General features: G+C 44.2%; 1 protein-coding gene across 7 annotated transcripts in view; it reads right to left on the bottom strand.

Moving 5' to 3' along the window:
- The window catches only part of RAPGEF1 (Rap guanine nucleotide exchange factor 1), a 92019-nt gene that overhangs the window by 49254 nt on the left and 28569 nt on the right, over positions 1-14196 (bottom strand). For all 7 annotated transcript variants that reach the window (XM_040605961.1, XM_040605964.1, XM_040605962.1 and 4 more), the window contains 2 exons: positions 8299-8438; positions 1773-1951 (listed from right to left, as the gene is read on the bottom strand). In XM_040605961.1, coding sequence (XP_040461895.1) covers positions 1773-1951; positions 8299-8438 — 319 coding nt within the window. The remainder of the gene's footprint in view (positions 1-1772; positions 1952-8298; positions 8439-14196) is intronic.

The following is a 14196-nucleotide window of genomic DNA, read 5'->3' as shown; positions in this document are numbered from 1 at the left end:
TTTTCTTGAGGGGGATTTGCTATCAAAATCACTCCTTTGTGTCCTGCTACTACTCAAAAGAAATAAAAGTATATAGGCAGGCACGAAAGGACACGGCTTTTTGAGAATGCCAGATCCCCTCTTTTTCTGTGAGGCAGAACATACATACGTGCTCTAATGTACATCGTTTCCAGAGATACTATGTAGAGGACTCCATTGACCACTGACTGACTATTCTGCTTGTTTGTGTAGATACAGATATCCAACTGTCAAGGTTGCATTAGTTCACTATTAAAGAGAGTGGATATAAGAAATTAGAAGACTAGAACTGTCTGAAATATTGCTGCTGCTGGAGATCACTTAGTTGATATTTACTTCCAATATATCCTTGGAAGGAAAGCTCACCCAGCTAAAACTCACTGGATACATAAATCAAAGCAAGTGACTATAAAGATAACATATTCTATCCTAAAAATATTTGCTGACATTTTACATGTTCTTCCAGTGTAAGGGGAAAGTTCGTTCTTTCTTTTTTTAAGTGAAAGCAGGTGCTTCTCAGGACTTTCATGGCTGCGGGAAACCTGATAGCAACTGAAGAAACTTTTCTGTCTGTATCCAGAAGCCTGATGAATGTTCCCATTCTAACAGCTGTTGCTCTTCCTAGTTCCACAGATCTAACCTAAACTGGATCTCTCCTGTCCCAGCCACAGGTCTGATACTCACCCATTGCCTCCTTCATTTCGTACTGTCAGGTACAAACCTGGCCTATGCATTAGGGCTGAACACAGCTAAGCATCTCTGTTTGCAAAATATTTGGCACCTACTGCTGTTTAAACCCTACTCTAAACCTTTCTTGCACCAGAATTGAAATAAGTGTTGTGAAACAAATATTTTGGATACTTAATGGGAAAGCAAATGGGAACAGCAGAACCACTGATAGAATTTCAGGAACCAAACACCTGCATTTTTCTGCCTAGTTTTGTGTTCTTCTCTGTATGGGCTAATTTTGCCCTCTCTGTATTATTCAACAATGTTTGCTTGTTTTGTGTAGATCAATTGCTCTGGCATCTACGGGATGAACAGCAGCTATATCTCTACGGCTTGGCAACTCCACAAATTCTTATAATCCGTGCTGAGCTTTGCTTTGGAAAATTTCTACTTCTTTCCTGGCTCCCAACCCACTGTCTAACTAGTTAAAATGTAATACACAATCTGTTAAAACATAAAACAAATTATCTGTTGAGAGCGTGCAAGAATGAACTTGGACTGATTCATCTATTAAAGTACATCTATTTACTTCTGTTCTGTATCTGATCCAGTAAAATCCAAAAAAGCAGTTAAGAGTACAGGCTCAGACTTCTCTAATATCAGGGTGGATAAACTGAACACAAAAAGGGATTACTCTGAAGATAAACTCTTTTTCAGGTAAAAGCTATTGGATTTGTTAGCTTTTAGGATACTATCACAGACTGCAGAAACGGTATAGCACTTGAAGACAATCTCGTGCTAGTAAATGCTTTATTTCCAAGCTTATGCTAAGAATCATCCCTTCCTCCTCTCTGAAACCATTCTGATTTGCTTTATCTTTCCACAGCACAGGCTTCTTTGCAGCCGGGAATCCGCTTTTAAATTATGTGTGAAAACTACCACATAATTAGTAAAAATAGCAGTCCCTTCATTAGCCACTGCAGCATTTCCTGTCTCCTGCGTGATCGGATTCTTCAGACACAAGAAGCAGAGAAGCTGGGAGCCTGCTGGTCTGTCACATCCCCAAACCCAAGAAGGAAACTTACCTTTGCTGGATGCGCGGGTCGGTTTGCACCAAGGGCAGGATGGCTTCCAGCACTTTACTGGCTGAACCTGGCAGCATCTCTAGTACTTTCTTATCAATTGCCATTTTGTCCACAATAGTCTTAAAGTAGCGCAATGCACTGACGACCTCCTTCTCCTTTTCCTCTAGCCATGACACATTCTAAAGAGGAGGAAAAAAAGGAAAGATATGTTAAAAACCTCAGGATTTTTAAGGGCAAAGTTCCTTTAACTCACCTGAAGTACAGCAACACTGAATGGGGTGCATTCCACGAGGACTGGAGAAAAAACCCTTCTACCAAAAACAGTTTTAAATTGAATTACTACTCTTTCAAAAGAATAGTCAGTGCAAAATTGTGCCCACACTTCAACTTCCCAAATGGTGTGCGTTCCAAACTCAAGGCTAATCTCGATCAGTTTTAGGCCAAGATTAACGCTACTGATGACATGATGGGCACTGCTTTGAAACCCACATGCCAAAATGCAAGGCTGAAAGAAAAAAAATCATAGAACGGTTTGGATTGGAAGGGTCCTTAAGGATCACCCAGTTCCACCCCCCTGCAACGGGCAGGGTCACCTGCCACTATCCCAGGTTGCCCCAAGCCCCGTCCAACCTGGCATGGAGCACTTCCAGGGATGAGGCATCCCCAGCTGCTCTGGGCAGCCTGCGCCAGCGCCTCAGCACCCTCACAGGGAAGAATTTCTTCTTAATATCTAATCTACATCTACCCTCTTTCAGTTTAAAGCCATTCTCCCTTGTACATGCCCTTATAAAAAAAGTCCCTCTCCAGCTTTCTTGTAGGCCCCTTTAGGTACTGGAAGGTCTCCCTGGAGCCTTCTCTTCTCCAAGCTGAACAACCCCAGTCCTCTCAGCCTGTCTTCATAACAGAAGAGGCGCACCAGCCCTCTGATCATCTTTGTGGCCCTCCTCTAGATTCAGTCCAACAGGCCCACATCCTTCTTATGTTGGGGACCCTGGAGCTAAATTCAGTACTGTAGGTGGGATCTCATGAGAGCAGAACAGAGGGAGAGAATCACATCCCTCAGCCTGCTGGCCACACTTCTGATGCAGCCCAGGATACAGTTGGCTTTCTGGGCTGCAAGTGTATGTTGCTGGGTCACACTGACCCATCCTTTATTCCCCATGCCACATGCAGTTGCATGGAGGCATTTAAATTGGACCCCTGATGAAGCTGACTTACTGGCTGGAATTCCTTTGTGCTGCTCTTCAGGTGATCTCCTGCTGACCTGTGATCCCTCTCCAGGCTCTGGGTATATGCTGCTGGCACTGGGATCAAACTGGTAGGAGTGGGATGAATTGAGGTTCCCCTCTCCTAGCAACTTTAGTTTAAAGCCCTCTTCACCAGCTTGGCTAGCCTATGACCAAAGATGATCTTCCCTTTCTCTGACAGATGGACCCCGTCAGCCCCCAGCTGACAGGTTTCTCAAAGTGAGCCCCATGGCCTCAGAAGCCGAACCCCTGGCTGTAGCACCGTCCTGTAAGCATTTGATGATTCACCATATTCAATGGGCCTTTTCAAATTCCTTCCCTTTGACGGGCAGGTTTGATGAAAAAACTACTTGCACTCCAGAGTCCCTTACTGCTGCTCCCAGGGCTCTTCCTGACACTCCTCAGACTGCTCCTGGCTGTGTACTGGTGCTCATGTGAAACAAAAGCAGAGGATAATGGTCCGTGGACTGTACCAGGCTCGGTAGTATCCCAGTAACATCCCTGATACGAGCCCCCAGTAAGAAGAAGTGCATCAGGGTGGCAAACGGGTGCCTCTGTACCTCTCAGAAGACAGCTGCCTACGACTGTCACCCACTGCCTTTTCGTAGTTGGCTGGTTGTGTATCAACGGGGAGCAGCTCGGGCTGCCTTGCTCAGCTCCAGCATCTCTCCTGATGCGATGGGTCTTTCCTCTCCAGTCTGCAAAGCAGTGAAACAGTTCTGCAAGGGCACCTCAGGCTTCAGGCGAAGCCTCTTCCTCCTACAGGTCCTTGCTGTTGCAAGCTTCCATTCTTCCACATTACTGGTGGCCCTCCCTCCTGGGTGTGCTGGTAGGGGAGTTTTTGGCTGTTTGGCCATGGGTCCGCTGCAGACTGCACTTGGAACCAACTATCTAACTCCTTCTCAGCCTTCCTGATGCTACACAGCCTTCTCACCGCCTCCTGCAGGAGGTCCTCCACCTGGGCACACCTTTTGCAGGCAGGTCTGCTGCCTGTCCCTGCCCCAGGTGCAGACAGGAATGATAATGCAAGAAAAGAAGCAACAGCTACTGGATTTAATAGTTGCCCTTCTTATGCCATAAAAATCCTTAAGCACATCTCACCATCAAAAGATCTTTTTAATCCGTAAATGCAGTGGACGAGCCAAGGGGAAAGAGAAAAATAAAACAGGACATTCCCCTCCTCCAAATCAGAAAACTTCAGAACTCCAGAACAATCCAGACAGACGCCTCCATTTTCATACCCATCCTTGATATAGTTTCAACGATGTACGTTGTGCTCACCCTTATTATTCTGAGTAATTCTGCTCACTCCAATATGCCTACTTCCATGAAAATGGGCTACATCTTGTCTCTCCATTCACAAATAAAATAAAATAAAAAACTCCATTCTGATCAGCCTCCAACCTAAGTCATTTTGTGATGCTGCTGGAAAAGGGAACTCACACGCTTTCCACGGGGACCAACTGTGAAAGCCAAGTTTTGGCATCGGTGAATGAATGTTGCAGAAGGGAACAATTCTTTGGAATAAAGTGGAGTTGTGGTCACCAACTTCCACGCCACCACCAAAACAAGAAGACGAAATTCAGAAGTGATACATGATACCTTAAAGGCATTCTGGACAGGGATATTTTTAAAAAGTTTACCAGAGTATGCCTGGAGGACTTGTAATGCCACAAGTAGTTCCTAAGTGAGATTTAAATTAACTACTGAACACTTCTAGAAAAGGAGCAAAGAGCTTAGCAGAGTCAGGTTTCATCCATTATCTCCTCAGTAAATTCAGCTTCAAGAATTAATGACCTCTGGGCTTTGTGTGCTCCCCATACTCTTGTCAGCTGTTAAACCGCTGCTTTTCTGCAAAATCAGGCCAGCAGCCCAAAACGTTTTAGGAAGAACAATTTATAGGCAGCGCTGGTTAGTAATTTGGGGCCAGATGCATAAAAGGATTAGAGTCCGAAGTCCCATCTAGCTTCAGCTTCAGAAGCCTAAGTCCCAATCCAAGATCCGCAAACCACCCTGTCATTTTCCATCTCATCTGGGAAGTGCCCAAACTCTTCTGCTGCTTCCACTTTTTGACAATATTGCTTGCCAGGCACCTCAGGGTCTGGTCTGCAGCACACAGCACCCCAAACTCCCTTGCAGAGGCACACCCCGGCTGATATAAAAACTGACATTTTCCTTTTTTCAGGCATGTGCTCTCACCACTGCACAGTTTATCCCAGGATGTGGAGAGGCTCAGTCCCTCCCACGAAGGTTTTGCACTTCGTATGACACGAGCACACATTTCAGGGATGAGAGCACCCGTATATTCCCCAACTGAGCATGACCATGGCCCAGTGGTCAGAGCTCTCAAACAGAAGCGAAGAACTGTGGATTGCAGTTCCTGCTATGATGGCTGTTTATGTACTTCATTCAACAACTGTTTCCTGTAGAAAGGCCTGTGACTTAATAGCTTAAACACTCTCTTGGCACGTCAGAGGGATGTGCTTGACTCAGAGTTAAGGGCTGAGAACGACAAGTGGAAACACAAAACCTTCTGTTGAGCACATCAAGGCACGCAAATCCAGCCACCGGACGCTACTGGGGACACAGATCCCTTTTCTTTTTCTTTAATTTTTTTTTTTTCCAAACTTCCTCGCTAGCTCTTTGGGTAAAATTCCCTAAGAGCACTTTTCATGATCCCCTTCTGATGTTCAAAGGTATCATATGTCTGTGTGCATACACAAAGTCACCCCAAGAAAGCCTATACATCCTACGTGGGATTGCAGGTTCTGCTCCACAGCTCAGACATATAAATGTTGGCTGCTGCTATGAGGCTGAAATTTCTCATGTTCAGTGCTTCACTCACTGAGGCCTGAGAATGACAGCAATAAATCCAGAGAAATGAGTAATAACCCAGTGGGATGGATGGATATTAAGATACACCAGTGTCTGCATCTCACAAAACTAACGATACCAACCTTTTCCACCAAACATTTTTGTGTGTGGTCCCTAAAATTTTAGTCCCTAAAGCCAAAGTAAACATGCAGTGATACACCTCTGGGTTGGCAGAGAGGACCTGAACTGATCTCTCTTTCAATTTCTCAGTTGAGGTGAACTCATCCCAGCGAGAGAGCAGATCGGTAACTGGGAGCTGCAGAACTGGCAGGACCACTTGACTCACCTATTTCCCTTTTGGGCATTAAATGAGATAAACTTAATATTCAGGCAAAACAGCATCTTCTCTCTGCTCCCCTGCCTGCCTGACACATACAGACATTTTTGCCTGATTTTTGAAGTTTTCCCCTAAATAATGATTACAAACGCATCACGTATGAGACAGAGCTGACCCAGAAAGGATTACAGTGAGCCAAACAGAATACATCTGATTACAAAAGCTGGAAGGGTCCCTTTTTTCCCTTGAATTTTGGCACTGAAAAACCTATTACAATTTTGCATATACTGTCGAAGGACTCTACAGCTCCTACAATATGCCCTATAATAAGAATCAAAGACAGGGTCCAGGGGACAAAAGGGGGCTCTAAACCGTACCCCCACTCCCCCATGTTGCCCACATCTAGGTATAAAGGGGAAGAGGAGAAGATGATGTCTGCATGGGTTGAGTATAACCTTCAGGTTACACGTAGTGATTTTACATTAATTTTTGGTATTGCTATTTCTGCTCTACAGTGATTATCTACTTCAAGAGTACAAAAATAGCACCTTAAGTACTTAAGAGGGAGGAAACGATGATATTTGGTTTATCAACTGTGTCTTCTGACAGAAAATCTCCTGTTTGTCAACTGATGTCTATATTCCACTGAGAGAACCTGGTGGCAATCCAGGCATATCCCCTTCCCCACTCCTTCCACACAAAGCTAATGAATTGACTACATCCAACTAATTGATTAGCTGGACAGTAGCTATTAAAACAGATAAGGAATGAGACAGAAATCAACAATATTTCACAGTATAAAAATGTATACAGCTTAAATAATCATGTACGGTAATAAAAATTATTGCAAGTGTTTTGTTTTCCAATTAAAAAATACCAATCTATATATAATAAAAGGTTTTACATGTTCAGTATGCCTTATCAAGAAAAGCAAAAACTTCACGTATTATTAACATGTCAATACATATTTGCTACAGAATAGCATTTTGAAAAGGGCTCTTCATTTTCTACTTTATTTAATTTGTGGTCACATATCATCTTAAAGGAAGGCCTCTAAATTATCTCAATATACCATCCTGAAACATCAGTGGAATTAAAAGCCTTCAAGGAGCACTCTCAGACCTTTTAAAATTTTTTTATTTTTTTTAATAGCAGTCAGCAATGCAAGGTCTCGGCTCCCTAGAAAGCATATCCATAGGCTCCTGAGGAAAAAGAAAAATCTACAGCCTGGGAATGAAAAGCCTCATCACCTTCCACCTGATGGTGCAGAATAGGGCTAGGAAGCCCTGCAGTGACTTCTCTGGGTGTTAAGCACGTCACACAGCATAAGCTAACTGTATCTTGCTGACTGCTCTCAACACCACCACAACAATCTTCAGCAGAGATAACCTAAAAACATTTGCCTGTCTGGTGCTGCACCCTGGATGAGACTTTCAACAACAACTGGGCAAGATTTTGAATTATCATAAATAACCTCAATTGTTCTTAACTTCTGGCTTAGATTTATACCTGAAACCTGACAGCAACAGTATTGTTACAGAGGTAGTCTCCAGTCTACGTGATCAGGTCCCAACAGCAGAGGAGATAACACTTTGATAATTTTGTGCTGGGAAAGAGTGATGACCTCCTGGAGACCTGAAGTACGTGGGGTCTGAGGAACAGTGTGCTGGCACCAGCAGCTGCTTGAACGCATCAGTCTGACTCTCCCTGCTGATGTCGTCAGAGATTGAGCACATCTCTGGACCAACTTCAAGGATTTGCTCGCCTGGGTTTGGGGTTTTTTAAAAGGATCACACCCTAAAACCAGGCAGTTATTTGGAAGCTGTAACTATAACCATAGGGTGTGCATGAAGGGAGGATGTGTCAGGCCATACACTACATTCTATAATGAGATATTTAAATGTTTATGGAAGGAGGTCTCACCAGGCTCTCCAAAGTACATGCCTTTGTTGCTCTTATTTTATAAAGCACAGTGCAGTTTATAACTATGGATAAAGTAACCCTGAGGATCCCTGAAAAATCCGCAGAATTCGGGAGAGGACAAGTCACACACCAGATTTTGATAGAATGAGTACCAGCTAGCAAGAAACCAGCAAGACTAACAGAACATGTCTTTCCATCTGCTTACTTTGTTCGCTGACTTCTCTGGTGTTTTCACAGTCAGGTCAGCTTGCTTTCCTTTCTTTGAAGGGGTTCTCTTTATTTTTGGTGAATGAAACTTGCCCTTCAACTTCATAGTGAACGAGGAGAGATGGGAACGCTCAGAATCTAGAAAGACACAGAAATGCATTACTGGATTAGGGTAAATTTGCTGAAGCCAGGGACATTGTGTTACAGCTTTATCTGGAAGATAATCACACTATGTAAATTTATTGCAACCATGTGAATTTATTAAGTGGAATGGGATAAAAATAAATAAATCTGTGGCTCTGTATTGTGTTTCCAACTGCAGTATCACCATCATTTGCTTCCCCTCAGAGGCAGCAACACCACAGTGCAAAGGCAGGAGCAGGGGGATTGCTACCACTCTGTGCCTTGGAGAGAAACGGAAAAACACCTCTCAAAAGCACTTATCTCCAGCAGATCCCGAAGTACTTTACAAAGGAGGTAATCATCGTCCTCTTTTGCAGATGAGCAACTGAGTCAAGGGGCAGAAAGTGACTTAGAGGCCTCTGGCAGAGCAGAGCTCCTGCGCCTGTTTTGGCCGGGGGTCAGCAGCCACCGTGGGTGTGCAGGCAGGGCTCTGCTGGTACCCGGGGCTGCTGGCTGCTTCAGGAAAGGAAAACACAGTCCGATGTCATGCCCTTGCCTGTCTGCTGATCTCTACCCACTTCACCGCCTTTGAATGTGGCTCCATGGGTAACCTCATACTAAAAATCCTAGCCCTTGCCATTTGCAATGGATTTCACTTCAGATGTGCCAGACAAACCAGAGAAGAGAGGCATCCTTGGATATCCAAGGCATCCTGGATATCCTGGCATCCAAGGATGCCAGGGCATCCTTGAAAGAGCATAATTACAGAACTGCTCAACTCTTTTAAAAATTGCATTTTCATGGGGGTTTGGTATATTTAAAAGCAGAAATCTCAAAGGTTTGCAAACATGCTATACGCAGACTTACTGTTGAAATGTATTTTTACCTGTTTAGCCACTAAGCTAAATAAAACTAAGCTGCCTTGTAGACCAATTTAGAACATATTTTGAGCAAAGAGCACTTTAATAAATGAAGGTTTGAACTGCTCTCTAGTGACCCAGATAATTCAGCAGAAGTTACCAAACTTGTTTTTAACTACATTATCAAGAAAAGTAAGCAGTTTTGCTGTATGTTTCATTCTTCTTTTCGATTATTTGGGAATTGACTGCACTGGCTGTAATGAGTCAAAATGACACAGTGCCATGCATGCAGCACTGCACCACCTTGTTAGCATGCAGACTGCAAACAGAAAAGGCTGCTGAGTCAAATCTAGCACCCAGAAGCTAAATACCACACTGCAGCGCAAACACCGCTCCTCATACTCAGAAATCGCCTAACCACAACTCAAGGGAAGGAACCTGTGCTTGCCTCCCCGTAAAGGCTGTCTCCCTTTAAGCTTGGTTTCCTGGCAGTGTGTTAAGACCCTGCTATTAACACCTTCACCAGCGCCAAAACTCTGGTTAGTTCTGTCCCCTAGATCAAAATTTTGCAGGCATTCTATTAATGGAAGCTGCACCAGTGCTGATTCTAATCTAGTCAGCCTGCAGACCTGTTCTCCATTTACAGGAGTAAATGTTTTTCAAAGTTTTCTTTGTAGCATAAAGTCCTGTTTAATGCACTGAGGAGGGAGGCACTAAAAAACCTTGCTCACTGCAGATAAATCCAGACATATCAGTTGGCCTCTGAAGAATCACTTACAGCAGCTGGCACCCTAACTTAGCAACAATTTACGTCATTGCTTTACATCCACCAGGGGATCTGCAAACATTTAAAACCTCTCCGGCTCCACAGGGTGCTGAAGGTCACCACTGAAAACAGTTCCTGGCTGCTGCAATAATGCTCTCGTACATCCCCCTACCCCCCTCCCCCCCCCAAAAAAAGAAAAAAAAAGTATTTATTTATTTCACACACCATATGAGAATTTCTATATACGCATGCTTGCCAAAAGAAGTCATGGCCCTGAATTTATTTTTCAAGAACTGGCAAATAATGACAATAATTAATCTACAGGGAAATAATGGTAGCAGCAACAAATTACGTCTGGCTCCTCCATGGGCTGCAGCGAGATCCAAGCTGTTAGTCTGAGTAAGAGAATGCTCAATACCTACAAAACCCTTGGTGGCATACGGTGATAATTTTGCTTTGTAGGGACAAGAAACGTGGGAGAAAGATTTCAGAAGACTGTTTCCTTTTCTCCTTCCCATCAGACATGCCTACCCACCTTTATGGGGCGAGCACATGAACGGCTCCCCCAATGCGTGTGCGTGGTCAGGAACCTCCGAAAGGAGATGTCTTGTCAGCACAGAAACTTTCTCTTCTGCTGACAGCAGAACCCCTTCACCACCAGCAGCCTAACGATTGCCCTTCGCTCTCTTTACCCTTTTGTCACATCAAACACTGAATTATTTGCATGCCACACTCCAAGGGGACACAGACCTACAGAGCGAAGACAGAAGCAAGTGGCCGGAGCAGAATAGGAACTTCTTAAAATAGTACTAACGAAGTAAACCAGCTGACACTTGCAAAAATAATAAATGTTATTGTTTGAATAGCCCTGCTAAGTCTTGCTTTGAAGATCACAAATTAATGCAGCTTTTTACTACCATGTCTTTCCATCTACAACAAGCATTTTCCAGATTTCATCTGCTCATAAGTTTCTGATGCATTTGCAGTTAAACAAATGAGTCACAAACCAATATTCTCTTACACTCAATTACACGAAGCACTTAAAATAGTGCTCTTCTTGTTCCAAGCACATTACAAACACATCTTTCTCATCCTTAAAACAGTTAGGTCTTAACCTTACTCTGCAGATGGGAATCAGGCACAAAGGTGAAGAAACTTGTCTAAACAGAGCAGGGGGTGAGTCAGTGACTCCAGTATAGCATCTCCATCAAAATGCAAGTCTCGTCCCTCTCCCCATGTTCATGAATCAAGTGGTGGAGCTGCTGTGATTATATTCAGTGAATGCCAACACACATTATTTGGCATGATAGGCTTTACAGTCTTCAAGCAGAAACATCACTCAAGCATTCTATACAGAGTTTGCATTTTAATAAATGGGAAGGTAGTCTAGCTCAAAGGTGTAAGTTACCTAAGTTTTTACAGATGAAGACTGAAACTTTCCTGTGAAAAGCACAGCTGAGCAAGACTTCCTAGACTGGTTAGCGTAGCACTGGTCTGCTTAGAGAAAGTCACTTTCTTTACACTATATCCTAATTTAAGCATCTAACACATCCTATGTCTGTCCAGTTAAGAAGTTGAAACAGCACAGCATGCCTTTACAGATCAAATAATTTGATAGCATACAGAGAGAAGCAGAAAACAGAGCCAGTGCTCAAAACATTTCTCCTGACCCTCTGCTCCTTCCTGCCTGTCTACGGTAACCAAACCCCTTAATGCAGCATTGAGGTTGCTCCTGAGTTTGGTAGTCTGCCCGCTGGAAATTGTTCTATCATATTACCCTCGCCTCTTATTGATGAATAACCGGCAGTGTTCAATGGGAGTCTCAGCACTGGCTTTCTCAGCTTCTCCTTCTCCCTTCTGGTGTGCAGGAGAAGGGCACCCCATTCTTCCATGCAGTGTCCGAATATTTATAAGACGAACAGGAAAAGACAGGGTAATAAACTTGGAGTGATTTCAACTGGAAAGGGAGGGAAAAAACCCACACAACACTGTTTCACCAAAATGTTTCTGTCTCGAAGGAACCACTGACTTTCTGTCCTCTTGTATTTCATCTGTCGGGATGCTCTGCTGCTGCACACAACCAGAATTAAAAAATCCCTTCAAAATTACTTTACTATGGATTTGAGTTTCTTGATTTCTGACTGGAAGATTTAATATGTCACTTGTTTCATTGCTAAATCCACCCCCCTATTAACGAGGCTCCTGCTCTGTTGTGCTTGAACACACTCCAGCTGTTGAGTCATGGCCCTGCTCAGCTCTCAGGCTTGTCTCCCCCTGGCCGGCACGCGGCTGGGGTCCGACCACACACACAACACGAGAGTGCTCTCATACATGCCTGCTCCGAGCAGTCCCACTGCCCGGTGGCTGGAGGGTTTTTTCGGTACCCTGAGAGCCCCCTGGGTCGGGCAGCCCATGGCCAGCCAGAAGCCACCTCGTCCCCCAGCAGCTCCGCCAGCTCCAGCAAAGCAGTGCTACCTACCAGTTTGCTGACAGAAAGCTAAATCTGGTGAGGAAAGAACTGCAGAATTTAAACAACAGTGAATTAAAAGGCACAAGGGAGGGTAGATAAATCAGCTTATCTGCTTGTGGGCGAGGAAACTAGGCTGCTTAAGAGAAAGCCGGCAAGTCAAAGCCCAACGTCCACCACTGCCATAGTCAAATGGTCCCTTTCCACTTGGGTTCAAACGAACACCAGAAATTAAGTCGAAACACGTGCATACTGGTGAATTCCACCAACCCAACCCAGCAGCAAATTACTTACTTGAAAGTCAAAGCGAAAGTTCAGCCTTTTACAGAGCTCACTCACAGCAGACTTCCCAGCTGCCAGGTCCTGTTCACCAGTATAACCAGCACCCGGGAGGCTTCAGAGGTGGGAAATAACCCCCGTCTGCTTCGGACCTCCTGGTCGGGGTGGTGTAACCATGGCACAGCTCAATGGCAGGCAGGCTCCAGCATCAGGGACAGACAATTTAACTTATTAATAGACAAGTTCAACGTGTCTAGTGCTTGAATCATACCAAACAAATTGAAAATAGACTTCTTTTTTTTCCATTAAAACCCACTTTAGAATACAGCACCTTTTCTTTCCTTCACCTGAAAACCTAAACCCTCCACCTTCTCTCACTCTGTATGTGTTCACACACTGAAACCCTGCAGCTTTAGAGAAGATCAAGCCTTAAAAAAGGGTTATAGTTCATTTTCCAGCTTGAACTGACTCTTGCGGCTCGTTAGAAAGAACGAACTGGAGTCTAAAAATCTTATCCCACAAATGGCTCCCTTTTCAAAGGCCATTTGGGTCTCCACTGGATGCACATATTTAAAAGCTATCAGATTAAAAATAACAGCAGATATCTCTCCCCATGTCATAATGAAGCTATTGTGCACATTTTTAATCAACCGCTCCTGCCATTTATGCCACGAGTCCTTTGAAGGCAGAGGTGACTTATGTAATGAGTTACACAATGATGCCCATTAAAATGGCATTTGTTCCCTTGGGCTCAGCTCCACCATTTGAGGAAGACAAAAGGCAAGTTGCAAGGCTTCAGCTAAACGCTAGCTGACAGGGACTTTAAGAGTTCCGAAGCAAAAGGAAAAAATAATGAGCTATAGTTCAAAACGACCTTTTCGCTGAGGATGTGTCTGGTGCTACGAGAGGCTGTGAGGCTGGGGCTCTGGCTCTGGCTCCTCTAGACCCAATTCTGCTGTCAGAAACACAGAACAGGCAATTCAGGACAGACAGATGGGCACGAGAGCTTCCCAGGATAATCACAACACATGTTGCAAAGCAGAGGTCTTTCAAGATTTTGTATGAGTATTGCTAGAATTCCCAACCATCCTCCTTCCACTGTTAAGGGAAGGGCTGTAAGTACATACTTGTAAGTTCACAGGTCTGTGGGGCCTTTGCCCTGGCTAAAGCTTTTGGGCTCTCCTGTAACACAAACATTAAAATAATAGTGATTGACAGAAAAATCGAAGCCTTCAAGCTTTGCAGAAATGTTGCTCTAACCTGAAACGCAAAGAGCCTCTCCCAACAGCCGAGCCCCTCTGCAGAAGAGCTGGCAGAGCTGATGCAGGAGGCATGACGTGAAGCTCACCCATCAGCTGTGGGCAACAGAAAACTACTGCAGGGGCATTTTTAAAAATAATT

The sequence above is a fragment of the Falco naumanni genome, chromosome 9 (assembly GCF_017639655.2).
Source record: "Falco naumanni isolate bFalNau1 chromosome 9, bFalNau1.pat, whole genome shotgun sequence".
Taxonomy (NCBI): Eukaryota; Metazoa; Chordata; class Aves; order Falconiformes; family Falconidae; genus Falco; species Falco naumanni.
This window is presented reverse-complemented; position numbering and strand designations above follow the sequence as displayed.